We start from the raw sequence: 26718 nt of genomic DNA on the forward strand, positions 1-26718 counted from the left end.
TCAAGACAGTAAGTTCCTTTCTACAAGATTATTATGGCTTTCGACATGATCACTTGGGCATTGTGGCTGCTGTTCTCGCTGCGTTCCCAGTTGCTTTCGCATTTCTATTCGCATATTGCATAGGGAAATCAAATTTTCAGAGACGATGAAGGAAGATCCAAACAATCATTTTGAATTTCAAATATTTTTCATGTATAAGCAAAATAAATGATCATTCTCTGTTGAAACTAGACACTAATTGGGCCGCGCCGTGCATATCCAAGCCTTTACGGATCGTGCCACGCTAGCTCAATTGCTAGAAAACCTTAGCCCAGTATCGACATTATTTACTGATGTGTCTGTCGGCCCGTGCTGTGCTTGGGCTTGTCCGACCTCGTAATCATCGTAATTATTATTATCATTATGAATTAATGAAAAAATTACATCATATATTTAAGCAGCAGAGAAGAGCACTCTTGTAACAAGAGAAAATCTTGAACCATGGTAGTTATTTGGCAAGAAAGTGAATTGCACCCGTTAGATAATTAATTAATTAACAAAAATTAAAAGAGGAGTTGAATTCAAGCTTTCATTGAAATAGTATTTTTTTTTTTAATTTAACTTCATTATTTAATATCATTTAATATTAGATTATTTGAAATTAAATTTTACAATTTATTTTAATTTATGTTTTATAAAATTATCATAATTTTATAATTGAGATAGAGAGTTTAATTAGTTAATTTAGATAAACTCATGTTTTTTGATATATCTAACTTGACCATGAATTTTTTTTATCTTTCAAACATGTATAGTGTATTTTTATTTTTATTTTGTGATGGTTTTTCATGATCCTTGTAATTTAACATAAATTCAAGTCTGAATTATACGAAAACCTTAATAATCAAGACTTTACAAGATCAAAATTGGTTTATTCCAATAATAGAATCTTATAGTATTGATATTAATTCATTAAGATATATTCTTAAAAATACTTGCTTAGATCTATATTTTCTAATGCTTTAAAAAATATATTTTTATCATCTATTCTGTATTGTAAAGATTGCTGTTCACAATTATTTATGGGTTTAGGGTCATGTGTTTTCTTTTGATCAACCGACACATGAAAACTTGAAATTAATTCATTTTTTTTTATTTTTTTTGTAATCATTGTTGTTCATTGACGTTTAAGAATTTTTTGAGCCTGCTTCTTTATGCGAAGTATGATTATTAATATTTTTTGCTTTACAAATTACTTAATTTTTTCTTCTTTTAATTAATAAAAAAATTATAATCCCATTGGTGAGATGAATCAAACATATAAATCATCACTTTTATGGCACATCAAAAACTAGAAAGAATATTGCAACTTACCATACTGAGAAAATTGAACAAAACCCTTTTTATAATATTGATGAAGAATGACCTTCTATGTAGCAAATAATCTCTTCATGAGTGTTTGAAAATCTTCTTTTATCACTTGATGCTCTTACTCTGGCTAGCGTTCACATGTCGAAGAGAGTTGTTTTTCATTCCAAGCCTGAGTGAATGCCTTCTTGGTACGTAGAGATAGACTCAACGGGAGCTTCAGGATCCTTTTTCCGATAGGTTCTGAATGAGAAATAAGTTGTCTGGCAGTTTTCCAGTCACCATTTATTTGAAAATCTTCTTTTATCACTTGATGCTCTTACTCTAGCTAGCGTTCACATGTCGAAGAGAGTTGTTTTTCATTCCAAGCCTGAGTGAATGCCTTCTTGGTACGTAGAGATAGACTCAACGGGAGCTTCAGGATCCTTTTTCCGATAGGTTCTGAATGAGAAATAAGTTGTCTGGCAGTTTTCCAGTCACCATTTAAATGACATCACAGTTCTATAAAAAAAAATCGAGCTATTCAAAGGAGCAGATCCATCGATACAAATTCTACCTTCTCTGGAAGTTCAGTCTTCCAAAGAAATAAGCAAAAAGAGATGCAGTAATAATGGGAAAGATGATTAGCGCAACACCGACAACACCCAAAAAGCTGTGGTGAAACCCAAAGTAATCACCTACAAAATCAGCAACAGTCATCTTTTCTCCAAACACTGATATTTCTTTGCTCACGTCTCCATACTGCGAGGTGAGCATTGCATTTAATGTCCAAGATGAGGGGCATATATAATACAACCAAACCCACCACTTTGGGATATACTGCAAGAAGAAAAGACCACCTTAATCAATAATTTGATTGTATATATCAGTATTCCCCCTGAAAATACTGGAAATAATCGAATGTGGCAGAGGGTTTGATATTTTGAAAGCTTACTGGTTTCGGCACTATAAACCCGGAGAAGAAATTCAGCGTTGTGTACGCAAACGCAGCTAAATTGGAGGCGACTTGAATGTTTGGTGTCAATGATACGAGCAGCATTCCTAGGTAGTTGAAAAACAGCAGCATACAAAACATGCTATAGAAAGACCAGAATATCTTATAGGCAGACAAGGAGTAGCCAATCATAGGATATGTGATGATCACATAAAGAATCCCTTCAATGAGCAAGTATGGAACCTCAACCAGCACCTACACAAAAAAGAAAAACCCCCCTAAACAAAATTATGAAAAGAAGACAAAAGGCTTACAATCTGATTTCCATTTTGAACATGTAGATTCCAATATTCTAGCATTTTCTTCTAAAATTCGACTTTAAAACCCAGAGTATTCCTTCGATTGGTGATGTGAAAGGAACATCCAGTGACTTGTCAGGTTTGCTTCATAAGTACATAAAAGAACTAGAAACAAGAATCTGCTGACAAACTTGGCTGCAAATAAACCAAACCTGTGCAAATGAATAGGCCCATGAAGAGTACATTCCTGCAAATCTTTCACGGTAGAAAACAGTCCGCTCTCTTGCAACAAATGGTAGGACTGGAGAGCAATTGTTTATGCCGAAAAATATTATTATAGAGTACATCGAGCCAGCGATACTGAACAAGTCTTGCTGGTTGTTTCTACGAAATCGAGAATAAATTACCATGTCAATGTTCTTTTCCGAAAAGAGACCCTGCTACTAAATACCAAAAGCTTGCATTGACTTACATTTTATTTCCTTGCTGCCAGAACAGTAGGCCAAACAGGAGAGCTCCAAAGGACATAAAGACAATGCGCAAAAGATTATATGAAGGACTTCGCCAATAAGACAAGTTCTGTTTCCACAAGCATGCTTTAAGTTGCTCCCAGCCATTCTGCGGAAAACAGGTAGGAAAATGCAAGTCTTTTGAGCCAGGAGTTGGTGAGCTCAATTGCTTAACCAACTCTTTGTTCTCCCTGCAGTCAAAAGAGCAAGGGACTTTCTGTCACTCAAGTTACAAATGTACTTTCTTTTGGAATTCCAAGCACGCATGTAGGTCCACGTTAATTTTATACAATCTTAAGGGTGGAGTTTAACTAAGAAGAGAGCATAAACCATGAAGTCCAATATTGAAGATAAAGCTCGTCACATTCATTGATCTTACTCATATAGGGCGGACCCTTCATAAGCTTCACCAAAATCAACACCAAGATCAGCCTCTGCAGTTTTAGAAGAAACCTCTAACATCCACGTTGCTGGATTGTATCTGTTCTTAATCTTAGGCACTCCAGGAATATTCTACTCAAGAAAGTCAGGAAAGTACAATCAAGGTTGGATAATTGAAGCTTGTCAATTACCGGAAGCATTCCATCCGAAAGAGAATGGCATAAAAAACAAAAGAATTGTAAAACAATTAACCTCAAAATACTGAATGACCTTGCTTGACCGCTGACCCAGTGGTCCAGAATATATTATGCGTCCACCAATTTTCATAAGAATCAACTGCAATGAAATAGAGAAATGTTAAGCAATAACACGCATTTATATCCAATCTGCAGATTTGCATATAAAGAAAACCTGACAGAACGAGCTTCATTATGTTATATTCTAGTTTTACAAGTCAATGCTATCCTCGTACAAGGGAAGATAATCTGGCATCAGGTGGAATAAAACAATTTCCATGAAGAAAAAAAAAATGCACATTATCACTATTTCACCTCATCAAATTGTCAATGCTATCCTCGTACAGTGGAAGATAATCTGGCATCAGGTGGTATAAAACAATTTCCAAGAACAAAAAAAAAAATAGCACATTATCACTATTTCACCTCATCAAATGCCTCGAAGATATCTATACTTGGCTGGTGGATGGTGCAAACAATTGTTCTTCCTGTTTCAGCTATGTTCTTTACTACCCTCATAACAATCGCAGCTGCCCTTGCATCCAAACCTGAAGTCGGTTCATCCATGAATATGATGGATGGATTGGCAACAAGTTCCACAGCTACTGTCAGTCGTTTACGCTGTTCAATTGATAAACCACTAATTCCGGGAATGCCTACTAAAGAATCTTTGATTTCATCAAGCTCGATAGTTTCAAGGACTTGATTTATAAATTCCTGAAAAAGAGAACAAAAGGTTGGAGAAGAATACCTCACCGCAATTCAGTCTTCACAATCAAGTTCAGGATCAATTATAATTTTTGCTTTTAAGAGGGTATCATACATATTTAGTTTTCGTATCAATTTCAGGAGGAAGCCGCAACCAAGCAGAATATATCACAGATTCTTCTACAGTAATTTGGGGGGAATGTATGTCTGTTTGTTCGCAGTAACCTGATACTCTAGCGAATGAATCCTGAACCTTTGGGTACCCACCAATTCTAATCTCTCCTTCAATAGTGCCTCCAGTTTTCCTCCCGGAAAGAACATCCAGAAGAGTTGTTTTCCCGGCTCCACTAACACCCATTAATGCTGTAAGAATACCAGGTCTGAATGCACCAGTAATGTCTGAAAGAAGCTGGAGCTTCTTCTGTGGAAAACCACGTTTTCTCATTTCCTAACACAAAGACAGGGACGTTTGTTTGAAGACATAAGTTGCTCCCCGTATTTTATTATCATGCGGAATTCAAAGAAAAACTAGATTCATCTTGATTACCAAAGGAGTATCAACATAGTACCGCACATCCTTAAATGTCATAGTAAGGGGCTCAAAAGGTAAAGCCGTCCTTCCTGCAAAATTGATTGGTGGCAGTTGACACTGCTTTATAAACTGTAGGGGATATGTAACATTAATAGACAACAAAGAAAAAACTTTAAGACTTCTTTTTTATTATCTTTTCTACCCTGAAATCAGTGGAAGGATGAGAAAACAGTATGCAGTATGCTCACCCTTTTTATCTCCTGGACTAGATTTAGGACATGCGCATGTGAGGGTCCCCTTGTCGTTGTTGATGTCAAAAGAAGCACCATCATCTAGTTTTCCTTGCTGTTGATAGTATCTTTCATAAGAAATAATAGCCCGAGAGTTTCCTGGGGCTAAATGAGTACCAATGTTAAGTATGCTGTTAGAATGGATGCATCAACATGTTTTTTAAGAACCATGCTAATAGACATAAAAGATAAACTTACATTTCAAGAAGGTTAAAGCCAAAGCAAAGCCAACGTTGAAGAGCACTGTCAGCCCAATTAAAGCTCCAACTGATATCCAGTAAAAATAACCGGGAAAGTTCAATCCACGGCTTTCCAGAATTTGCTGTCGTATGGTTGTGTTACCTGACACGGTCTGTGGATAGAAATAAAGAATGAATGACTTCAATGCATGAATGAATGACTAAACTTTTTTCAAGTGCAGATAATAGGAAGAACTATCGCTCTCCTTCCGGGTCTCACAAACAATGATTAACCAGGCAGGAGCTTAAAATTGCTATGAAATTATTCCCTGCTATCACAATCAACTTCAAGTCCATTTAAGCGAAAATTTCCATCTCTCTTCCAGATGGTACAGCAGGAGGGGTAAATTTTCCCTCCCAAACTCCAGATTTGATTTGATAAAGATAATGACTATAGAGATCATCAAGCCCAATATGAAAATCATATGATCCATTTCGGAAAAGCTTCCTTCTCGGATTACTACGTGTAAACCTAATGGATGACTTCAAGTTTTCAATTTGTCGATTACCTTTTCCCACCTAGGAGTAAGAAACTCATTCAGACTTAAGCCTATTTCACCATATGCCAACGGAGAAATCCAAAATCCCCATCCCAACCACGCAGGCATAGAGGCTGCAACAGAACAAATAGCTCAGCAAAATATTCTGAACAAATTCTAATGTCGGGATTATTAGCAGAGATGCAAAGAAATCTTACGCTTTGGGATTAAAAAGCCACTAAATAGTAAAGTAATCATTAAAGCGAGTCCTCCAGCTGTCACTGAAGCAACCATAGTTTGGAAGAGGGAGGCGACAAAGCGAAACATGGATATTGATGTTGAATGTACCAGAAAGAGTAGAAGGAACTGGCGGAAGAACCTAAGAAACAAAACCAATAATCGATTTAAAATTAAGATCATGGCATCCAGAATTCCTATTTGTTCTTCTTCGCAGAAAATCAGAAACAACAATGGCTGTCATATATCCTTGGAATCCCATGACAACATTTCCTACAATTTATCTTAGTGGTTAGCTTATATTCTCCTTTCAAAAGTGTAACTTTTTCCTCATATTTGATTGTGTCTGAAATGATGCTAACAACTTATTTGCACAGCTCGAGGATGTTATCTAAGTTGGATTCACATGCGTGACTGTGATACCCTAGCTCTTACACTATATTTATCAACGAGTCGCTTTAAATCCAATCTGCTGAAAATTTGTAACCCCTCGCCAGAGGCTTACCTTCCAAACTCTGGGCTGTAACCAACAACATAATAAGTAAGAGTTGTCCAAACAAATGCTTCCACGAGAGAAAGTGGAACTTTAAGGATAGCTGTGGGAACAACATAAGCCCAAGCAGGGTAAAAGCATAACTCTCTCTGCTTGTAAAAAACTGCAAGTCGGGATATAGTCATATGCAACTCTGGGATTCCATCAGAAAATAGTATAGTCAATGCAAAGAATAAAGCGCTCATGTAATAACTTGCATGGATCGCATCAACAGCCATCCTTGTGCGCAGGAAGACAGTCATTGTTATTGAAGCAATGATCACTAGCTGTAGACAGGGAACCCATAGATGCTTTCAGATAAGAAGGGACTGCATCGAAGAAGATTGTATATAATAAAAGTTAAAGGTGTTGCCTACAAGGAATATACCTGTGTACATTTAGAAACATAAATGAAAGAATTCCTCTTCATGAGAACAAATTCTCTCGTACTACAAACTTTGAACAGTTCCCATTTCGATATTGAGTATTTTCTGAAGCATAAAGCAGTCTTGTGGCTATTAGACTTATCAAATGGCTTCATGATCTCCTCATCTAGCATCTGACCAAGCTGGCTTTCTTTGAATTTCTTAACAAACTGTTCTACAGAAACATAACTGTGAGGTTGTTCTGTGCAGTACCAATACTGTCTTTGATCTTTTCTAGAGATAACCTGCAGAGATTTGAATTGTTAAATGATGGCCTTTTTTTTCAGTAGTTATAATTAGAGTCAAACCTGAAGCATAAAGACTTACCTCTTGAAGGAAGTCTGCAACTTCTTTTCTCTCAGGGCACCTAAACCCAGAGTCCTCGAAGAATCTGCAAACACTAGAACGTGGGCCATGATAAACAACCATTCCTTCTGCCATCAACATGATGTCATCAAAGAGGTCAAAGATCTCTGGTGCTGGCTGAAGAAGTGAAATCAACACAGTGGCATTGGTAATATGTGCCAAATGCTGCATACAAGACACAATCTGGAAAGTGGTCGAACTGTCTAAGCCATTTGATATTTCATCCATGAATAGGGCTTTCATTGGACCCACAACCATTTCTCCTGTAACAAAGAACCATCAAATAGTTCATTGAAGCAAATTAAATCATATTCGACCCAAAACAGCTGACAATTGTATGCAGTCAGTTTCATACATCATAACACACAGTACCTGTGCTTAGTCTTTTCTTCTGTCCACCTGAGATACCTCGTCTCATAGGATCCCCGACCATTGTGTCGGCACAAATATCAAGTCCTAGAATCTGAAAGGTGAATAGCATGGAAAATATTACTAATAGAAAACATACTTCGATAAGAAGCAAGGAGGATATAAGAACTTCAGCCTTGTAAGTGGAAACATGTAGTAAACAACCTCCAAAATGTAGTCTGTTTGAAGGGCAATTTTCTCTCCTTCTTCTGATATTCCCTGTCAAAAAGAGGAAAACATTCACTGTCATAACCTTAACTTTTATCATAGATAAGCATGAAGGAAAAACACATTGAAATTAGAGCTATAGTCAGCCTCGAGTAAGATCATCAAACATGGCCATTCATGTTGAACTCTCTCAAAATGTCTACTCTGAGAAAGAAAATTCTGCTACGTCTAGGTGAACCTTGTGCATATGGCTAATAAAATCTTAGACATTCTTTGTGGCTATTACCTTCATGTATGTATCCAGATCAGTATCTGGGAGAATCCCTGCCTGCTTCTCCTTTCTACTGATTTCCATCAAGATCTCTTCCGTGCAAGTACAATTTAGTTAATATTTACAATGAAATAGAATAATAGAATTAACTTGAGAGTGATTTAGATATCAGAATAAGCGCTGGTGTTGCCAAAGAATTGTTACCAGCTTGGCTTCCTGTGCCCTGACAGCGTGCTGAAAAATCAACCGTCTCCCTCACTGTCATCTCTGGTATATGCAAATCATATTGGCTTACATAAGCTGCGGTTTTCTGAGGAACAAACTCTTCCAATCTGTGACCATTGTAAGATATTTCCCCTGTAACCTATATAAGAACATAAAAAACAGTAACCTGGATGGATAGTCTAGGAAAGTTTTAGTTAGCAGTCAAAGCAGCAATGTGATAAATATGATTAAGTACGAATCAACAGAATCATCTTGAATTTAGTGCATATACCCGGTGAAAATAAATTTTGGTAAACAAAACTCAGCTGAATTACAACTTTGTAAACGCTGAATTTCTTTACAGAATGAAAGTACTATTCCAATTTTCAGTGATTTCTAAAAACCTCTTAGGATACTGAAGCTTTGTTCTTTTCATCCCATGAAGGAATTTTTTTTAATGTTATTCGCGTAATTAAGAAGCATTAAGAAACCTTGAGAGAATTGCTAGGTTTCCCAGAAAGAGCCTTCAACAAAGTGGTTTTGCCACAACCTGGAGGGCCAAGCAGTAAAGTCATCCTGCAAGAAGATAAACTGAGTGAACTTGAAATATATCAGCAGATTCTGTATTCCTATTTCATGTTCAACATGAAAATGAAGTAGATTGACATAAACACACAGATATATTCCTCTGAATTCTAGAAGTTGCATGCTAGAGAATTTATAGGAATCCGATCAATAATCTTCTGAAAAGCTGAAGGTACAAGATGTCGAGATGTGCCACCTCGCAAGTAACCAGCAAGTTGATTAGGTTCCGTACAAATATTAATTCATTCCCGAATAAACTCATGACCCTGATTTAAGAGAGAAATCTTTGTAAGTCTGCTAGCTATCACTATCTTGTGTTTTTCTCTGATTCAGAGGGAAAAGGGCCAGAAGCAAAGCAGAGATTTGTTGAGTCTCCACTTTGTTGGTTTGGTTTGTCAACAGGAACGAGACAAGATGTACAAGCGTACGTGTTAAATGATTTAGTTAAAAAGAATTTCATCATATTTGAAGGCTACCTTCCTGGCTTAATGATGCCGCTGACATCTTTTATGATGCTTATCTTTGTTCTTTGTTTCGAACGTGACAGATTGGCAAACCCCTGTTCAGAAACAGATAATTCAAGGATTAAGCAGTTTGTAAATGTAAGAGAAACCAATTGAAAATGTTTCATTTCTACCATTTTCCAGACTCCAATATCATAGATTCACATTGGTTGAATGACATGCATGTTTAACATTCATGGAGTCAAATTCTCTTTCTATTGTCAGCTCAAGAGACAATCAGAGCAAGATAAATTTTTCAACTTTTAGAGTTTAAAAAAATCTAATTTGTTGTTACAGATAGAAACTGATATCAACTTATTCTCATCATACACAGGAACTCACAGAGAGAATGCTCTTAGCAGTGGTCCACAGAGTGGGAAGAGGTTTGCCACGAACTACCTCGCAGTCTGCTTCAACACAAACATTTCTGTATTTCACTTCGACGGTGGGCAATTGTATACCAGCGCTGAAAAGCAAAGCAGAACCAAATCAACAAACCATTTCGTGAATGCCTTTATCAACAAACATGCAATCATAACACAGCTATGTAACCGCGCATTAAATATGCAGGCGTTAACTATATGCCGTGCGCATACAACAAGGAATGGCACAAGTATTAAGTACGTTTTACACGGTTTACTTAATGCAGCAATGTTTCCAATTATTTTTCAGACTATCTGCATATTTTTGGATAAGCTAGCATGTAAAGATATGGTTAATTACATGTCAATTCTTTTCCTAAGCTTCTGCAACAATCGGAGATTATCATTTTCAACGTGCTTGATCAGCTTTTCATTGAACACATGCCCTTCTTGAGCTCGAAGTTTGGCAACATTAACAACTTTTCCCCCCATTGCATCTCCTTTTCCGTTTGTGCCATCTTTCTCCTCCGATAAAGCAGTAGAAATCCGTTCAAAAGAAGGTAATCTCTCAATAGTAGCCAAGCATTGTGATGCGTCTTCTTCATTTTCATTTCTGCGATGGTTGGCATTCCCAATTGAAAGGCTATGAAAACTGGGCTCGTGACTTCTGAATGAGGTTCTTAAGCTTCCTCCAAGCTCTGCTGAGTCAATCTTCTTTGACACTGTCTCATCAGAGTATGCCACCTGAGCCATTATTGGTTAAATTTGAATTTGAAAGCTTCAGCTTGTTGAGTTATACATAAATAACCAAGATACTCAACACTTATGCGTGAGTGTATGCTTACAAGTAATGCAAGACAACACACACTCACGCTGCAGCAAGCAAATAGCCGCCATGCTATTTATAAACACAGAATATGTGATTAGGCGGAACGTCTTATGCTGCAGGCCTGGGAGCACAAACACAGGTCGACAGTCGACTATTCTGCCGGAAGTGCCTATAATTAATTACAAAGTTGTGAGTGTAGCACGAATTGAAAACATTTCACATTGTTAGATCACAAATGCAAAACGGCGGATTCAATTTGTTTAATACGTTAGTAATTGATATATATATATATATATATATATGAACCAATGTCTATGCCATTTCAGAGATAGATTCGAATGTTGTCTTTCTTCAAGAAAGCAAATCTATGGGATGTGAACATTTGCCATCATCATCGTCTTGTAAATTAAGCTTTAGAATTGAAATCATTGTAAAATGGAATTAAATAATCACAATTCTTGCATCGTGGGATTCTATACATTGTACTTCTGTTGGGATGAACAACAATAACTGCAAGCATCGAAACGGAGACTGGTGGATCATTGTCGAAAATATCTTTCTCTTGTCAGCACGATAATTAATGTATACAAAATTACCAATAAGAATACTCCAGGTACGTACTGATAGTTCTATTAAATTGTTTACTGAAACAATGCTTCGTGATAATGATCTATCAACATCAATATTTAGCCGAATAAACAATATAATAACAGTAATATAACTATTTATGTGCTTTACTAAACGGAAACTCTTAAGTAACGAAAGGAAGATTTTCGGGAAAACTTGTGATGGGAATATGCAGATTAATGAGTAAAAATTGAAGTGCGGTCAACATGCACTTCTTTTTGACAGAAATAAAATTACACAGTTCTAGTGCTGTGAAATTCTATCAAAAGCATAATAAAGAGTGTTTGAAGTGTGGTAGTAATTATTTTTTATATAAGTATATTAAAATAATTTAAAAATATAAAAAAATATTAATTTAAAACAAATAAAAATATAAAATTAAACATGCAATTATTGTTTGTTAATAACATCCCGATCAAATGATATACAGATTGGACATAACAATGTCATACTGTACGACAAATATTATTGCTTTTTTCCATCATTTTCTATTTTGCTCGAACTTAGGTTTTTTTTTATTTTTTTATTTTGTAAAATGCGTGGTTACTTGCAATCAACCTATTAAAAAGTATATATATGAATATAATTGAACAATCATGCGAGAAGGTAGGTTAGTATTCTGTGTGTTTCGGTTGCCTAATCTTGATTATGTTTAATTTTTATTTATTTCTTTTCGTGGAGCAAATTCATTAATGAGATTGGCAAAAGATCATCAAATCGCAAACCTCGCAAAGGATACAAGAATAGGAAGAACAAAATATGAAGATATTAATTTATATTCTAGAAGCCAACAACAACATTGCCGGCGACAAATTGTTATATTCAGTGGGATCATCCTCCTCATCTGATGTTGTGTGCTCTTGCTGGCGATGCTGCTGGTGTTAGCTTCTTTAGAAGCTAGTGTTTGTATTATCATTTTTTATTAATCTTTAACGGGGGGAAAAAAACCCTCAACAGTATCTAAAGTACACGACTGTAAAAAATAATATTGTACCCCTGCATATAAAAGAAATGGCATAGGATAGTTAATTAATATTAATGATACAACAACAGATGCATCTACACAAAAATGGACCTTCGATAAGAAAAAAAATTAAAAAATACAAGATACAGAATCTACCTTCTCTGAAAGTTCAGTCTTCCAATAAAATAAGCAAAAAGAGAAGCAATGACAATGGGAAAGATGACTAGGACAACCCCGACGACACTCAAAAAGCTATGATGGTACCCAAAGTAGTCCTGGATTAAAGCAGAAACAGCTTTTGGCTTTTATAAAAGTTTGAAGAAGTACTATGGTTTCTTTTTTTTGTGGTTTTTTTAACGGGGATTTGATAGTTGATGGATTAAAAAAATATTTTAGGTTTACATTATAGTTAATATATTAATTTGATATATGAATTATTTAGGAGGTGTAATTAATGTTTAGAATGTTAATTCTAAGTTAAAACAACTTGATTGTGGATTGGAATTTTAGGTTTTAGAGATTTATAGAATTTTTTGAAATTAATAAATTGAGATTCTAGAATCCTAATTGACCAGTTGGCTCGAAGTTGCTAATTGGTCTGGAACGGCTGACTAGTTGACTTGTGATGGCGGATTGGTTATTTTGTTTGATTGAGAACATGTTCAAGATTGATCAATTATATGAATTTATTTCAGTTTTATATTTATATTTTGATTTTAAATTTTCAAGTTGTAATTTTTTATATTATCTGTTTTATATTGTTTTTTAGTATTTTAGTTTTATATTTATATTTATATTCTGATTTTAAATTTTTCAAGTTGTAATTTTTTATGTTATCTGTTTTATATTGTTTTTTAGTATTTTTTCGTATATATTATAAATTTTGTTAACGTTTTTACTAGTGATTCTTAGTAATCTCTAGTTTTGCATCTATTTGTCTTTTGCTCCATTTTTTAAGTTAATAAAATAATTTTTAATATGCATGTAATATAAATAATTTATATATGTTCATTACATGGTGAGTACAACTTATTATTTCTTGAATAATTATATATGTTGTTGTTTTATTTTTTAAGTACTCATTTATTCTTGAAATCACATTCATATTATATTAAATTAAATTCTATTTAATATGATATTTATTTGCTTTGCTAATTATACAAATATATATTATATCTTAATATCAGAATACTTGTATAAACTTCATACTAATATAGAGTAGTTAGTTTACATATACATAATAGTTTGTATATCTAACTAATAAAAAAAATATTGACCTGTATAGACTCTGATCATCTTACAATTATTAAAGTCACAAACCTTGTTTTTTTATTTTTTTATTATCTAATATGCATTTCACTATCATATGTTATTATACTTAATATATATATATATATATATATATATTTGTTTTCAACTCTTGTACTTCTATTGTATTAAAATTTATGGCTTATAACATATAAATATCTAATGATATATACTAAATATTATTCCCTAATAATTTAGTTGAACTAATTTTTTCTTTTTAATATTATTTTTAATTTCTTAGTTTATATTAATATGTTTATATTTAGTTGATAGTTCCTGCTATTTCTTTATTATTATATTTTGTTTGTTTTCACGAGGTTTTTATTTTAGTTTTATTTTAATAGCTTAGAGTGCTTTATTATTATATTGTTTTAGTTAAAGATTGGATTTTAATACTGTAACAAATATTATAAATTATTATTTGTTTTTATTAATTTTAAAGAATATTTGAAAGTTTATAAAATACTGCATATTTTGTATAATTTAATCTATAATAAGTATATTCTGAGATTTAATGCAGGTGAAGTGTTTTTATAACTTTGCTATTATATTACCGGTCATGGATCTAGAATTTGGTTAGTGACAGCAAAGCTTCATCAACATGAATCTACGACGCATTCCATCACTTCATCAAAAGTCATTGACTTTATTTGATTATGCAAGACATGAACCTTGGCCCAACTACTTGTATTTTTTTTGGACACCATCAAATGTCATTGACTTTCTTTATTTAAAATATATGTATTGGATGTAAGAATTTTTTTTTGTGTAATAACTCAGGGTGCTGTGATTTCATATTATTTTGTAATGACTTCGCTCTGGTATCTAGTAGAACAACAAAAAGGAATTGTGCTGTAGAGCAGAAATTCCTTGCTTGTCAACTGCGTATGGATTACGTATAAGCTCACGCCATATGATTGATTAGTGCTGGACGGTACTAATTCGGCGAAGTTCTTAAGAACAAGAGAGTAATAAATTAGTAGCGACTCCTAGACGTTGTATGTTGTTATACAATGCATTGACCTCAGATCGTCAATTAACCAGGCAGAACTGAAGAAAATTACCACACGAATATACACTGCATGAGAAATTTACTTTACTGTAGGACTATAGAGAGTTTAGCGTTGATTATAATAATGAATAGATGATTTTACACTTCATAAAAAAAAAAACAAGTTAGGAGTAAAATGATCTTTTCAATGTGATTTATTTGTTATTTTTATTTTAATTAGGAGTGTAATAGTATTTTTAGAAGAAAAAAAACAATAAAGTATCTTAGTTGTCCTTAAAAAAAATATTATAGTTGGCTTAGCTAGGAACTTTGTTGAAGTTTCACATTTTATTTAATTTCAGTTTTTTTTTTTTGTTGTTAATTCTTCTTTTAAGAGTTTAATTTTTTTTATCTTGATTTTATATCGGTTAATTCTTCTTTTAAGAATTTAATTTTTTTTATCTTGATTTTATATCGCAAGTGACAGGTTAGTAAAGTTAATGCAGATTGACTTGTTTTTTTCTTAATCTCTTTTTATAAAATTAGTTTTGTATTTTAATATTATTATTTGGCATTAGGTTATTGGTCCTTCATCTTTGTCATCTTTATCATTTTATTTTTTTTATTTTTTTATGTGAGATTATCTTGAATGTGGGTTAATCAAATTAACCTAGGTTTGCTCATGTTTTTTTTTTTTTAATACTTCTTTATTTAACTTCAATTTTTTTTTGCCAAAATCAAATTAACCTAGGTTTGCTCATGTTTTTTTTTTTAATGTTTCTTTATTTAACTTCAATTTTTTTTTGCCAAGTTTTTCTTTTTAAAAATAATTTTTTTTTATCCTAATCTCATATCTTAAATGATTGGTTAGTAAAATAAATTTGAGTTAATTTAAATTTTTTTCTTTAACAATATTTTTTTTGCACGTTAATAAAGTTAACTTAAATTAATTTAAATTATTATGGAAAATGATATATATTTTATATTAAAAAAATAACTTAACCCATATTGTATCGCGAGACACCTATATACAGTAAATAAATAAAACGTCGTAGAGTTTCCACTAACCGTACAAGTGCATAGTGACACAGCTTACTCTTGTTTGATGAAAATCTAGGCATGGCCCCATGAGAAAACTCGGGAGTTTCCACTAACCGTACAAGTGCATAGTGACACAGCTTACTCTTGTTTGATGAAAATCTAGGCATGGCCCCATGAGAAAACTCGGCTCATAATTGAAAGAGCCCACAGCAATGAGGCATCTAGGCATGGCCCCATGAGAAAACTCGGCTCATAATTGAAAGAGCCCACAGCAATGAGGCTTTTGTTTTTGCTGCGGGGATGACACCCACCGTCTTTGCGTGTGTTTGGAGACGAAGCGGGGGGCTAAGTCTACAGGCCCAGATAGTATGCCTTTCTAAAACAAGAGTTACTGGAAAACGTGGCATTTCACAAGAAAGAGGTGAAAAAATAATTGTAGTATTTAAAATTAACTAAATGATGTCCTAAAGCTTGCACAGAAACACTAATCAAACTAATCACATCAATACCGGACATCTTAATTATGCTTACAGCATTGCAGAAGCAATTTACAAGAGCTTGTTGCAGTCCAAGGGGTAACAAATGCTATCTCCTTCCAGCTAACAAAAGCTTTGATTGTCCAAGAATCCAGGAACAGAACTGCCTGAGCAAAACATTCCAGCCACTCCCCTAAGAAAATTTGGCATTACTGTAAGATGAGAAGGAGCAGTTGTTCTTGTCAGAAATCAACCATATGCCCCACCTGATGATCTAATCACTTGAGAGTACCATTGCCAATCATCTCCTGTTTCTCCTGCTCCAAATAGTAGATCTTGTCATTCATACCTTCCTTTCTATATGCCTCAACCATGATAGAATAGGTTCTGGAATCTGGTGGGCATTGCTTATCTTTCATCCGCTTAAAGACTCTTTCCATCTCCATCAAATCATCTGCCTTTGCACACGCAGATATTACTGCATTATAGAATGATGTATTCTCTGGTATCTCAAACCTCGCAGCCAACTGAACACTGCTAATGACTTTATGGAAGAGACCCGCATTGGCATATCCATTAATAAGGCAACAAAATGTCTTTGTATCTGCTTTCATACTCTCCGCTCGCATCTGATCAAATGCATACTCCATGTTTTTTGCATCCCCCACATCCGCAAAAGCCTCAATAACATTATTGTAAGTAGAGGTCGTCCATGGAAACTGAACCTTGCGCATGTATTCCATCACAGATGACATCTTATCATACATTCGTTTCTTCCCATATGCACCGATCAAAATATTAAAAGTGCGAGTTTCCGGCTCTATTCCAAAATTTCGAAATTTCTCATACCATCTCTCCATCAAATCAATCTGGCCCTTATTACCAAACACACTAAGAATTATATTCATAGTCCAAACATCAGGCTTACATGCTGCACTCTCTAACATCTCGGATAACACTCTCTCCATCTGATCATACATCCCCACCTTCCCATATCCGCTCAAAACTACATTCTGCGTGACTGTGTTTGGACTTATCAATCTTTCATCCATTTCTTGATACAAAGTGTCAATTAACTCAAATCTTGAAGCATCAACAGAAGCTTTAAGTAAAGTACTATAAGTATAAACATCAGGCTGGCAATGAGGGAGAGACTTCATCTGGTTAATAATTGAGAAACCCTCATCGATAAGATTGTTTCGACAATAAGCTGCCAGCAATGCAGTGTAAAGTTCAGCAGTGGGTTCTATTCCTTCTCCGACCATTTCATCGAAAAGTTGATGGGCACGTTGAGGCTGACCGCATCTCCCCAATAGAACCAAGAGTTTCATGTAGGTAGGTACTTTTGGTTGATAAAATGGTTGCTCCTTTAGCATCTCAAACACCTAAAGATCCAAAATTTATGGGGGGAAAAATTGGTTTGGTCGCCAATCACAACATAATTAAACACAAAACAAGATACCGAGTTCTTAATTTTAAAGTAAAATTGGTTTCATGCAGGTAAAAGGGTTGTTCCCTCAACATCCTCCAACACATAGAAACCCAAACTTTAAGCAAAATAATGGGCTTGGTTGCTAAATACAACATAATTAAAGACAAAACAAGAGAACCCCAATTGGTGATTTTTAAGTAAAATTAGTGAAAGATGAGAGTTAGTATGTAACCTGAATTGCTTGGAGCCATTGTTTCTTGAGGACGCAATCAGTTAAAGCCTCAGCTACAGTGTTGACCCAAGCCTTGGCTTTGTTCTTACGGTCTAATTTCTTCTTGATGTTTTTTATTGCAGTTCTCCTGGGACGTGAAGCGTCGGTAAATCCAGGGAATTCGCCTCGTTTCCAATGCTTCTTTTTAGGAAAGGTTGAAGAAGGTGGCGCAGTAGCAGAAGAAGAAAATGCACATCGAAGAAGAAGTTTGTGAGGGTGAAGAGGGTTCTGGTTTTGTTTCAGTTGTTGGGTTTTGTTTTTGCTTTGAGGAAGAGGAAGAGGGGAGGGCAGGAGAGAAGATGAGAAGGAGAGAGACATTGTGGAGTTTTGTTTCTTGGGACTCTTCTCTTACTGTCTGTGTTGGGACTTGAGATGAGAGGCCGGACGACGGATGCAGCAGCGGAGACAATAATATCTTCCTGTGCTACTTCTTGTTTAGGCTTTCTTGCTATCGTGCTGAAAACAAGATTTTTGTTTCTTTTTTTATTTATTTATCAGAAAGATAACATCATATCATTAGTCAAACTCAAAGTGGACAGGTACATGTTGGGTCCCCTACAGGGTTTATTATTATTTTTTAATTATTTTAATATATTGATATTAAAAATAAATTTTTAAAAATAAAAAATAGTATTTTTATATATTTACATATAAAAACATTTTAAAAATCACCTTTTTTACTAGACTGCATCTTCTTAAACTAAAATTATGTATTGGAATATATAAAATTAAAATAAAATAAAATATCAAATAGGAATACAAAATTAATCTTGAAAGATTTGTATAATAGTTAAATTATATATATATATATATATATATATATGAAAAAGAGATGTTGATTATGATTAAGATTGTCTTTATTACAATACCAAATAATAATATTTATAATAATATAAAAAACTCCACCCACAGCTACAAAACCTATACTTAATAAATAATTTTATCCAAATTGCAATCCTTCGTGACAATTCTTTATCTTCCAAACTTTTCCAGGGACCCAATGCTTGAACCCCGACCATACCATCGTCTTCTTATTCAATTTTTTTTATAACTATAAACAAGAACTCTATTTTACAAATTATTTTATCTTTAATTTTAATGTTAAAACATTTCGCACGAATTAATACATTAAGAAAATTGAAAAGAAATTCAGCGGCTAAGTGAGGGAGCATAGTAAACGAAACAATAAAAAAGCCCTCTTAACAATTATTATTAATTTATTATTACGTATACATCATATTTTTCCACTCGAATCTAAATTCATACACGTCATCAGGTGTTTTTTCTTTTTCTTATGGAGAACAAGGGAAGAAAAAAGAAGAAGAAATAATAATAGACCTAGCGCCAGCAATACCAACAGTTAGATCAAGCTTAGATTGATCCATACTTCAGCTTTTCCCATCTGAAAGGCTGGAACACGTAAAGAACTTCAGGAGAGCTCTTGAAGAGCAGAGCTACACACACACAGACGGCTGCAATGGCCACCATCGAGAGCATTGCTGGCCGGTAGACAAGAGATGGTCTTGCTGCACCATAAACCAGCTTCTGCTCACAAACCTTCAAGTGCTGCTGCATGGCTTTCATTTTGATCTTCTCGGTATGCAAGACGGCAAATTTAGGTAATTTATGCCCATCTTTTTGCTTGGAATTGTAATCCGCAAGGGAACTAGGGATGTCAAGCACCACATGCCCACTTTCTGATTTCTTATTGATTTTCCTCTGGATTAGATGAATGTAAGAGTAATGACCTCGTAGACATGCATAATCATAAGGAGTCAAACCTGTGTTGTCACGAGTTCTCTTCCATGCATCAATTCCCACCTGCACGAGGTACACGGATATCAGGAAAATGGACTCAGATGGGGATGGGATGTGATGCAATATTTTTCATTCAAATATACAAGGTGCCCGCCTAATTTTTTCACTAAAATCCTGACAATATTATGAGAGAAATAGGATTGTTAGGCCATTGATCAGAAATAGAATAATTGTGCTACTCATAGCCCAGATCATCTAAGAAAAGAGCATGTTCAGAGATGATTTCCAATGCTTGCCAAACACATCATGAGTGAAGATGACTCAATTGTTTTAGCGTAATCAATTATAAGGTGCTATCCATTAAAATATTTGGAAGAAGATATCAGAAAGATAAATAGATACCAATCCAGGATCATCAGTCAAGGCATCCAGCACATTCTCGGCACCATCCCTACAAGCTGCAACGTGAAGAGGAGTCAAACCAGCTGGCCCAGCAACATCAGGCTTAAACATGAATCTGCTGTTGTGCTCATCAGCCAGTTGATTCTGCTGAGTGCCTGGTCCACCCAATTGTTTATCTGGGGTGTATCTTAATAGTAGTTCCACCATGGGCCTGCAATTTCTTTGCACAGCTCTGTGGAGAAGACCCATATTAAACAGCGCGAGCTCAATGGAAGAATGCTCTCCAGCATCTACTGTTCCATCAATCATGATGGCCAAGAGTTTTCTCACCACAGCACACCAATCACGGTCCATGGAGAATTGTACAAGCCATTCAAAGCGTTTGAAAGGGAAGGGATCCAAGTTGGGATCCAACTGGCCAAATCTAAACTTCAAGTGACTTCTATGTAGAAGCCAACCCATTTCATGTATGAAGTCCAATGATTGATTCTTGATTTCCATTGTTTCAGCTAGTGCATGAATGTCAGTAGTAGTCTCAGCCACCTGAATTGCATCCTCCAGCATTCGTATCTCTGAACATACTTCCGGCTCAGCAACAATGAAGGGGAAAAAGCTGCTGCTTAGACTATGGTCTTCAATCTGACAGATACAAACATCCAAAATTCTCAAAATAGCTGTACAAAATGCACATGCAACCATGAGAGAAAATCACATATCTTATCTCTAGTTATCCTGTTGGGTATGTTTGAGCCTTTTTCAAATGAGCCCTAAGTGGATAGTTTTTTCCAGATATAATTATGGCTCCAACACCTTATTTTAGGACAGTAAAAGAGTCTGCTGGACAACTTTTGTTGTATATTAATAATATTTCACACACACACACACACACACGGATTATGCTAGTTACAAATAAGGAATCCGCTTTCCTTCTGAGAGAAGTGGCTGAGGGACTCTAGGTCAACAACAGAAAAGGTTCCAAGTCACTTATACCAAAGAAAACAGCCTCTCACATCCTGGATTTCATAATTGATACATGTTTGGCAACCAAAAGCTATAAAATATGTTGACAGGCACATCTCAAGCTTTCACCCTATTGCAGACCATGAAATCATACAAATTGGGACCAAAGTATGCCACAGACTTCAAGAACTGAAGCAAAGAAGTTTCTGGACGACAATATAAGCATGAGAAAATGTTCAGAAAACATGATCAAAGAACTTTAATAGAGAACCATTCATGTTGCAAAACTAAAACAAGAAAAAAACATCATGAGAGAGAAGGGGCAGATGATAGCACCTCAATAAAGCCTCTTCCAACAAAATTTGGTACAGAACACTGAAAGTTCAAGCACTGGGGTTTTCCATGCTCATTCATTGTAGCAGCACCATCCATCAAGTCATAACAAGTTTCCTGGACCAGATATGTTCCTTCAACAGCACAAAGCACCCTGGAAATGGAAGGTAGTATGATTCAATTCACAGTTATCTCATTAGTTTCAAAATTTTCAAAGAGCCTTGTGATTTGCTCTTCCCACTTTCCATAGATGGTCAAGGTCAACAAATTGATTTCTAAATTCTCATAGAAAGTCAATAACATGTTAACAAACAGAGAAGATAAAAATAACCTTGTCACGGGCCGAACAATGTTAAAGCCCCTGACTACAAATTGAGTTCTCTCAGACAAAGAGACAGCAATTGGTGTAATGCTAGATATCTTGCAATTCTTATTGCTTTTTATAGGTAAAGGGGTGTCCAAAACAACTCTACCTGCAGCAAAGATACAGCCAGTCAAAATCCTGCTATTTTTTTCTCATGATTACGTGTGAAGCATAAACATCTGCACATGTGCTCACAAGAGAGAGGGTGAACCAACCATTATGAATAAAGGATACACTATTCTGCACCCTAACATACACCCATCCTGTTTGCCAAAAAGAGTCCCTAAATGTATCAAGAAGCCTACTCAAACTTGCTCCCAGATCAAGACAAACCTGTGTGTACCAAGGATGATTAATTAAATCAATAATTCCTTTCTTCGGTAAGTATTAAGTTATGAAAATTTCTGAGTAAGCATAATGCATACCTCCTCCCATTTTGTTTTTTCGAGGCAAAGATATATTGTTAATATTATACATCCGGGCCTTATATAGCTCTCAATGTCAGTGGGACTGTGAGATAGCCATTGAAGGATCTGGAGTTGTACAACAATTTATAGTATTAGAATGTTTAGGGAAAAAAAATATCTGACAGGAATTCCACCTAAATAGCAGTTCAGAAAATACTTGTGTTCGCAGAGCAACGGGGAAATCATTTGGGTCTTTCCCGAAGAGTTTAAAAACGATTCTGTCTGTACGACCCTGAAAAATAGTAAGAGAGAACAGTCAAGGGAAATAGAATGTGCATGAGCACTGCACTGGAAACTATTGGGCTGGTAAGCCATAAGCCCAAAACATAACAAAAGGATGAAAAACCCACACCTGAGCCTCTCCACTAGAACTAGATGGCGACTGGCTAGGAGTTGAATCAGAGTACCCACTCATATGAGGCAGGTTTGTCTTGTGTGAGTCTGACCGTAACCATACAGGGCAATTGAAAGAGCCCATACCTGTACTTACAGGGGCATGAGACCTATCTAGGTTCTCTATGTAGTCTTGAGAATTATCATAAACATTATTCAAGTCATATTTATTCAACTTGATCCTTCCAACAGTAGCCTCTGGTTCATTTGGTTTGGCTGGGAGCTTGTTTCTTGACAGGAACAATGGTATAGACTGTGGACCAGAATGAGCTTGAAGTCCACCTTGTACGTCATTATCCAGTATTCTTTTCTGTACCAAATCAGGAACAGGTACAGTCCCACATTGACCCAAAGGCCTTAGAAGATCCTGAGAATTAATGCAATCATCTTTCTTAGAAGCTGAACTAGAAGGCCTAGCAGATTCAGGACCATTTGTATGCGCATCTTGCACTTTTTCAAGATTCCCAACAGTTGCTCCGGCATTCACCAAACCTGGAGATCCTTGCAGTAATCCAGATAGGCTCCTTCCATTAGTTGTACCAGCAAGATTGGCCAGGCTCCTCAATAGATGAGAAAGCAGATCCTGATCCTTGGTTTGATCAGAGTTATTTGCTGCAATTTAAGAAGTCAGAGTCTGTAGAATCAAAAGAAAGAGAATTTGACAATGATGACACCAAAAGAAAAGGGAATGAAAACTCAAATAGAACTCGGCTGATTATATTGAAATTTGTTTACTGAGATATATTACCCTCACAATTACTTCTGGAGAAAGAAAATCAGTCACGTTAGGGAAGTTCATAACACTAGCAAGTTCAACTGTGGCATAGACTTAGTCCATGCAAACCAGATCAATCAAATCATGTAAGCCCTGCATTAACCAATTCTGATGGTGGATCAATTGCACTGGCTACCTTGATTGGTCAAGCCTACATAGACCGAGTCTATGAAACATTTTTTCCTCCACTTCATCATGACAAAAAAGCTTCGACCCCCACCCCCATGCAGGGCATTAACCAATAGCACTGACTAAATGGTTTTTTTTTCTATCACTTCATAAATAGCTGGTGCCCTCTTCGCACCTACATTGATTGATTTTTACGCTTTGAAAAAAAATCCCATGCTTGAAGAAAGTATTAGCCATAATAAATGCCTCAAAGCTAATGTCTGCAAGAAAATACATTGACATTTTTTTGTTGAAGAGCACAATATAATTATATTCCCACCTGAAATTTTATTCTGAAGGAAAAAAGCACTTGTGTTTCTCTTTTATTAGTGATTATTAGGTACGCTTAGTGTGCTGCTCCTTCACTCACATAAAAGTGGGAATCATAGATTGTTTTCGTCGTGGATTTTTTATTTGAGTAAGGGAGCAATATATCGAAATTGCCTAATAATTTCTCTTTCGAACCAACCAACATAGACAGAAGATAGACCGTAAAGATTTTTAACATCTTGACACTTGTAAGACAATAGGACCAGTTAGTGATCATGGAAATTCTAACCAATACCATTTTTCCACTAAAAGTAAAAAGATAAAATGATAGAATTCCTCTGACTCAAGTAATTGTTGCTAGAACCAGTCTATGCAAACCGGGTCAATCAAATTATCCATTCCCATTGCATTTACCAATGTTTGATCAAGCCTGCTTAGACTAAGCCTACGAAACAACTTTTCCTATAACTCATTGTAACTATATACTTGAAACACCAACACCCCCACACCCACACCCAGTCACCCATTAAAAAGAGATAGTTATCACCCACTTTCCCAATGAATTATACATGAACAATGAAATAACACTGCCATCCCAAGCTAGGTTGAAGGATTTTTGGGTTATATTTACAGTTTTGGCATAATAAACAATTTTTCTGTGAGTAGTTAGTTTGATTGAGTCAAGACCTTGTAGGCCATTTCCAGCATCTAATTGATAGAACTTACCTGCCAGCATGGATAAAGAAACAGAGTAAACAAACTTGATGAAGGGAAATACTTACATTGCAGATTGGAGAGAATCCTCAGTAAACTTATCAGCAGATAGCTGCTGCCCTTTTCATCATTCAAGGAACCTTCATTGACTACATTTTCTGGATGTGTCTTCCTCCTCCGCTTGTTATGGCCAGCCAAACGCCTGCGACAACTTCTTTTCCCTTCATCAAACTCTTGAAGAACATGAAACCTGCCCATATATAACTGTGTTGTGTCAAACTGGAGAGTCGAAAAGGAAATATATATTTACATAATATGCTCATGCTCGAAATTTAGACAGTGAAACATTAACTACGAGAGTTTGATGCAATCAAATTCAATGATGCACTATAGATTTTTAAAAGCTAGGATGTAAAGAAGGCACGATAATGATCATGATAAAATTTGGCAAGATTCTAAAGTGTTTCTTTGAACAAAGAAACTGTAACCCAAACTGACCTGCTACATTGCTGGCAAAACCTTTGCATAACATTCCCCACCAAAGCCTTACTGGCCTTAGAATGCACATCACAAACCTTATGTCGTCGGTGATAATCCTTGGCATGGCTCAGATCAGCCCTACAATCCTCCACCTGACAAACTGCACGATTTGAAGCCGTCATTGTAACCTTTGTCTTCTTTCCACTCTTTGCATCGTCATTCATGATAGGGTATACTTGCCCACCTAGCTTCAAATTAAGGGACCCAGCCTCATCATTCAAGTCTTCATCTTCAACAAAAACAGCCCTCCTCCTCTTCTCCAATTCTCTCTTTCCTTTATCATCCCCCAGATTGTCATTTTCATCTGAACAAGAAGATGAACTGTTCGATAAACCTGCCTTCTCAGGGAGTTCAGGCCCAGTAGAGAACAACTGCCTACTCCTGCAATCTGATGGTACAGAATTCAATGGAGTAGCTGTAAAAAGATCGCCATCCCATTTCCAGTCGTTCAAATCCCATTCTAAACTCTTTTTCCCAACTGCCTTTAAATCCGACAGCACCGGACCATATAAATGACGAGACTTCCCGCCCATTTTAGCCTCCATTTCTTTAAGTTATCAAAGCCCCACAAAAACAAAAGCACCAAGAACCCAATTCAACCAAATAAAGATACACAACTTGCACAAGAATTAACCCAGCAAAGAAAAGAACAGAAATGAAATCAGAAAATGCTTCAACTTAAATTCCCACTAAAGTTAACCCCCCAAAACTCAGTCCTAGTCATCCTCTCAGTGCCCAAGAAATCCCAAGCACATCCATGGATCCAAAAAGAGTCACCTACATGGCCTTAACCCCTCAATTACAGCTCTTGTAACCTCAAAACCCAAAAACAAAAACCAGCCCTTAAATTACTCATACAGAAAGGAAAAAAATATCACAGACCAAACAGATAAAGTCACTACCTTTATAGCTCAATAAGTACTAGAAACATTACTGATTAAAAGGTAAACAAAGTGAAACAAAACAAAAGGGTATACAAGAACTTGCCAGGAAACGGTGATCTGTTAAGGTTCCAGTTCAGGATTGCCTGAAAGAGAGAGAATATAGGCGAAGGGAGAGAGGAGAGGAGAGGAGAGGAGAGGACAGGGAAATTAGGAAAGAGTTAGGGAAGAGAGATATGTGAGTGTGTGTGTGTGATATAAATGCGGTTTCTCAGCATTAAACTTTTTCATTTATTTTATGACGCCACCATATTTGTTTTAGGAATCTCAGCCCCACACAAACAGCGTCTCTCTGCCTCCCTCGCTGTAATAAAAACAACACATACAACTTCTCATCTTTGTTTACTTCTCAACTCAGATGTGTCGAGATTCTATTCGTCTTGTATCCTAGTTGGATCCTTATTAACGTTGTATGCTTCTCAATCATTGACAAAACTTAGTTACTTGGATGGAACTCTTAGCTAATTAATTACTGTCAGTTTTTTCCCTTAAAACATGCTCGGAACGGCTTTCGCCTACCTGAACTCCGCGTAGACTTAGAGATAAGAGGTCTATTTACAAGAGAACCAATTCATATACCAATATACAGCCGTGCAGGTATATTGGTAACTTCTAGTAATTAACTAGCTAATAAATTTGTTTTGAATCACATGGAATTGGTGACAAATAAATAATGATT

The 26718-nt window shown here is 35.5% G+C and overlaps 4 protein-coding genes across 7 annotated transcripts in view; 1 reads left to right on the forward strand and 3 right to left on the reverse strand.

Annotated features, from left to right (window-relative positions):
* LOC105116086 (pleiotropic drug resistance protein 3-like) overlaps positions 1-439 on the forward strand; it is a 28725-nt gene extending 28286 nt beyond the window's left edge. Inside the window, exon 26 of the mRNA XM_011013277.1 lies at positions 14-439. Coding sequence (XP_011011579.1) covers positions 14-149 — 136 coding nt within the window. The 3' untranslated portion in view covers positions 150-439. The remainder of the gene's footprint in view (positions 1-13) is intronic.
* A 1327-nt stretch (positions 440-1766) lies between these two features.
* On the reverse strand, positions 1767-10813 carry LOC105116095 (pleiotropic drug resistance protein 3-like). Of its 2 annotated transcripts, XM_011013290.1 has the most exons (24): positions 10377-10813; positions 9996-10119; positions 9627-9709; positions 9057-9141; positions 8566-8725; positions 8377-8453; positions 8088-8141; positions 7887-7977; positions 7476-7777; positions 7112-7393; positions 6697-7010; positions 6173-6333; positions 5985-6088; positions 5435-5588; positions 5195-5341; positions 4962-5035; positions 4530-4862; positions 4133-4423; positions 3723-3806; positions 3469-3602; positions 3053-3280; positions 2793-2964; positions 2282-2536; positions 1767-2166 (listed from the first exon to the last, which is right to left on the reverse strand). In XM_011013290.1, the coding sequence occupies exons 1-24, from the start codon at positions 10766-10768 to the stop codon at positions 1900-1902; spliced, it is 4368 nt and encodes a 1455-aa protein (XP_011011592.1). In that variant the 5' UTR covers positions 10769-10813; the 3' UTR covers positions 1767-1899. The 2 variants fall into 2 exon arrangements, with proteins under 2 accessions (XP_011011592.1, XP_011011601.1); XM_011013299.1 differs by lacking the exon at positions 1767-2166 and having other exon boundaries at positions 2445-2536; positions 2793-2881.
* A 5354-nt stretch (positions 10814-16167) lies between these two features.
* PPR2 (Tetratricopeptide repeat (TPR)-like superfamily protein) lies at positions 16168-18425 on the reverse strand. The gene is made up of 2 exons (XM_011013309.1): positions 17916-18425; positions 16168-17636 (listed from the first exon to the last, which is right to left on the reverse strand). Exons 1-2 carry the CDS (start codon positions 18270-18272, stop codon positions 16530-16532), a joined length of 1464 nt encoding a protein of 487 aa, XP_011011611.1. The 5' UTR covers positions 18273-18425; the 3' UTR covers positions 16168-16529.
* Positions 18426-19128: 703 nt separating this feature from the next.
* On the reverse strand, positions 19129-26232 carry LOC105116115 (squamosa promoter-binding-like protein 1). Of its 3 annotated transcripts, XM_011013330.1 has the most exons (11): positions 26086-26232; positions 25057-25645; positions 24627-24808; positions 22591-23243; positions 22396-22470; positions 22197-22304; positions 21987-22104; positions 21739-21880; positions 21411-21561; positions 20115-20753; positions 19129-19775 (listed from the first exon to the last, which is right to left on the reverse strand). In XM_011013330.1, exons 2-11 carry the CDS (start codon positions 25641-25643, stop codon positions 19326-19328), a joined length of 3105 nt encoding a protein of 1034 aa, XP_011011632.1. In that variant the 5' UTR covers positions 25644-25645; positions 26086-26232; the 3' UTR covers positions 19129-19325. The 3 variants fall into 3 exon arrangements, with proteins under 3 accessions (XP_011011632.1, XP_011011624.1, XP_011011639.1); XM_011013322.1 differs by having other exon boundaries at positions 25057-26232; XM_011013337.1 differs by lacking the exon at positions 26086-26232 and having other exon boundaries at positions 24627-24837; positions 25057-25135.
* Between the last annotated feature and the right edge of the window lie 486 nt (positions 26233-26718).

This window comes from Populus euphratica, unplaced genomic scaffold (assembly GCF_000495115.2).
Source record: "Populus euphratica unplaced genomic scaffold, PopEup_1.0 scaffold5.1, whole genome shotgun sequence".
NCBI lineage: Eukaryota > Viridiplantae > Streptophyta > Magnoliopsida > Malpighiales > Salicaceae > Populus > Populus euphratica.

Bases quoted from the DNA above. Each gene is read 5' to 3' on its own strand.
- LOC105116095 (XM_011013290.1), bottom strand. From the start codon at position 10,768: ATGGCTCAGGTGGCATACTCTGATGAGACAGTGTCAAAGAAGATTGAC. The intron at 4,424-4,529 runs GTATGATACCCT...TCTCTTTTTCAG, and splicing joins TTGATACGAAAACTAAATAT to GAATTTATAAATCAAGTCCT. The intron at 3,603-3,722 runs GTTAATTGTTTT...TTTCTTGAGTAG, and splicing joins AGGTCATTCAGTATTTTGAG to AATATTCCTGGAGTGCCTAA.
- PPR2 (XM_011013309.1), bottom strand. From the start codon at position 18,272: ATGTCTCTCTCCTTCTCATCTTCTCTCCTGCCCTCCCCTCTTCCTCTT. The intron at 17,637-17,915 runs GTTACATACTAA...TTGGATCTTTAG, and splicing joins AATGGCTCCAAGCAATTCAG to GTGTTTGAGATGCTAAAGGA.
- LOC105116115 (XM_011013330.1), bottom strand. From the start codon at position 25,643: ATGGAGGCTAAAATGGGCGGGAAGTCTCGTCATTTATATGGTCCGGTG. The intron at 23,244-24,626 runs GTAAGTATTTCC...CTTAAATTGCAG, and splicing joins GATTCTCTCCAATCTGCAAT to CAAATAACTCTGATCAAACC. The intron at 21,881-21,986 runs GTTGGTTCACCC...TCTTTGCTGCAG, and splicing joins TGTATCCTTTATTCATAATG to GTAGAGTTGTTTTGGACACC.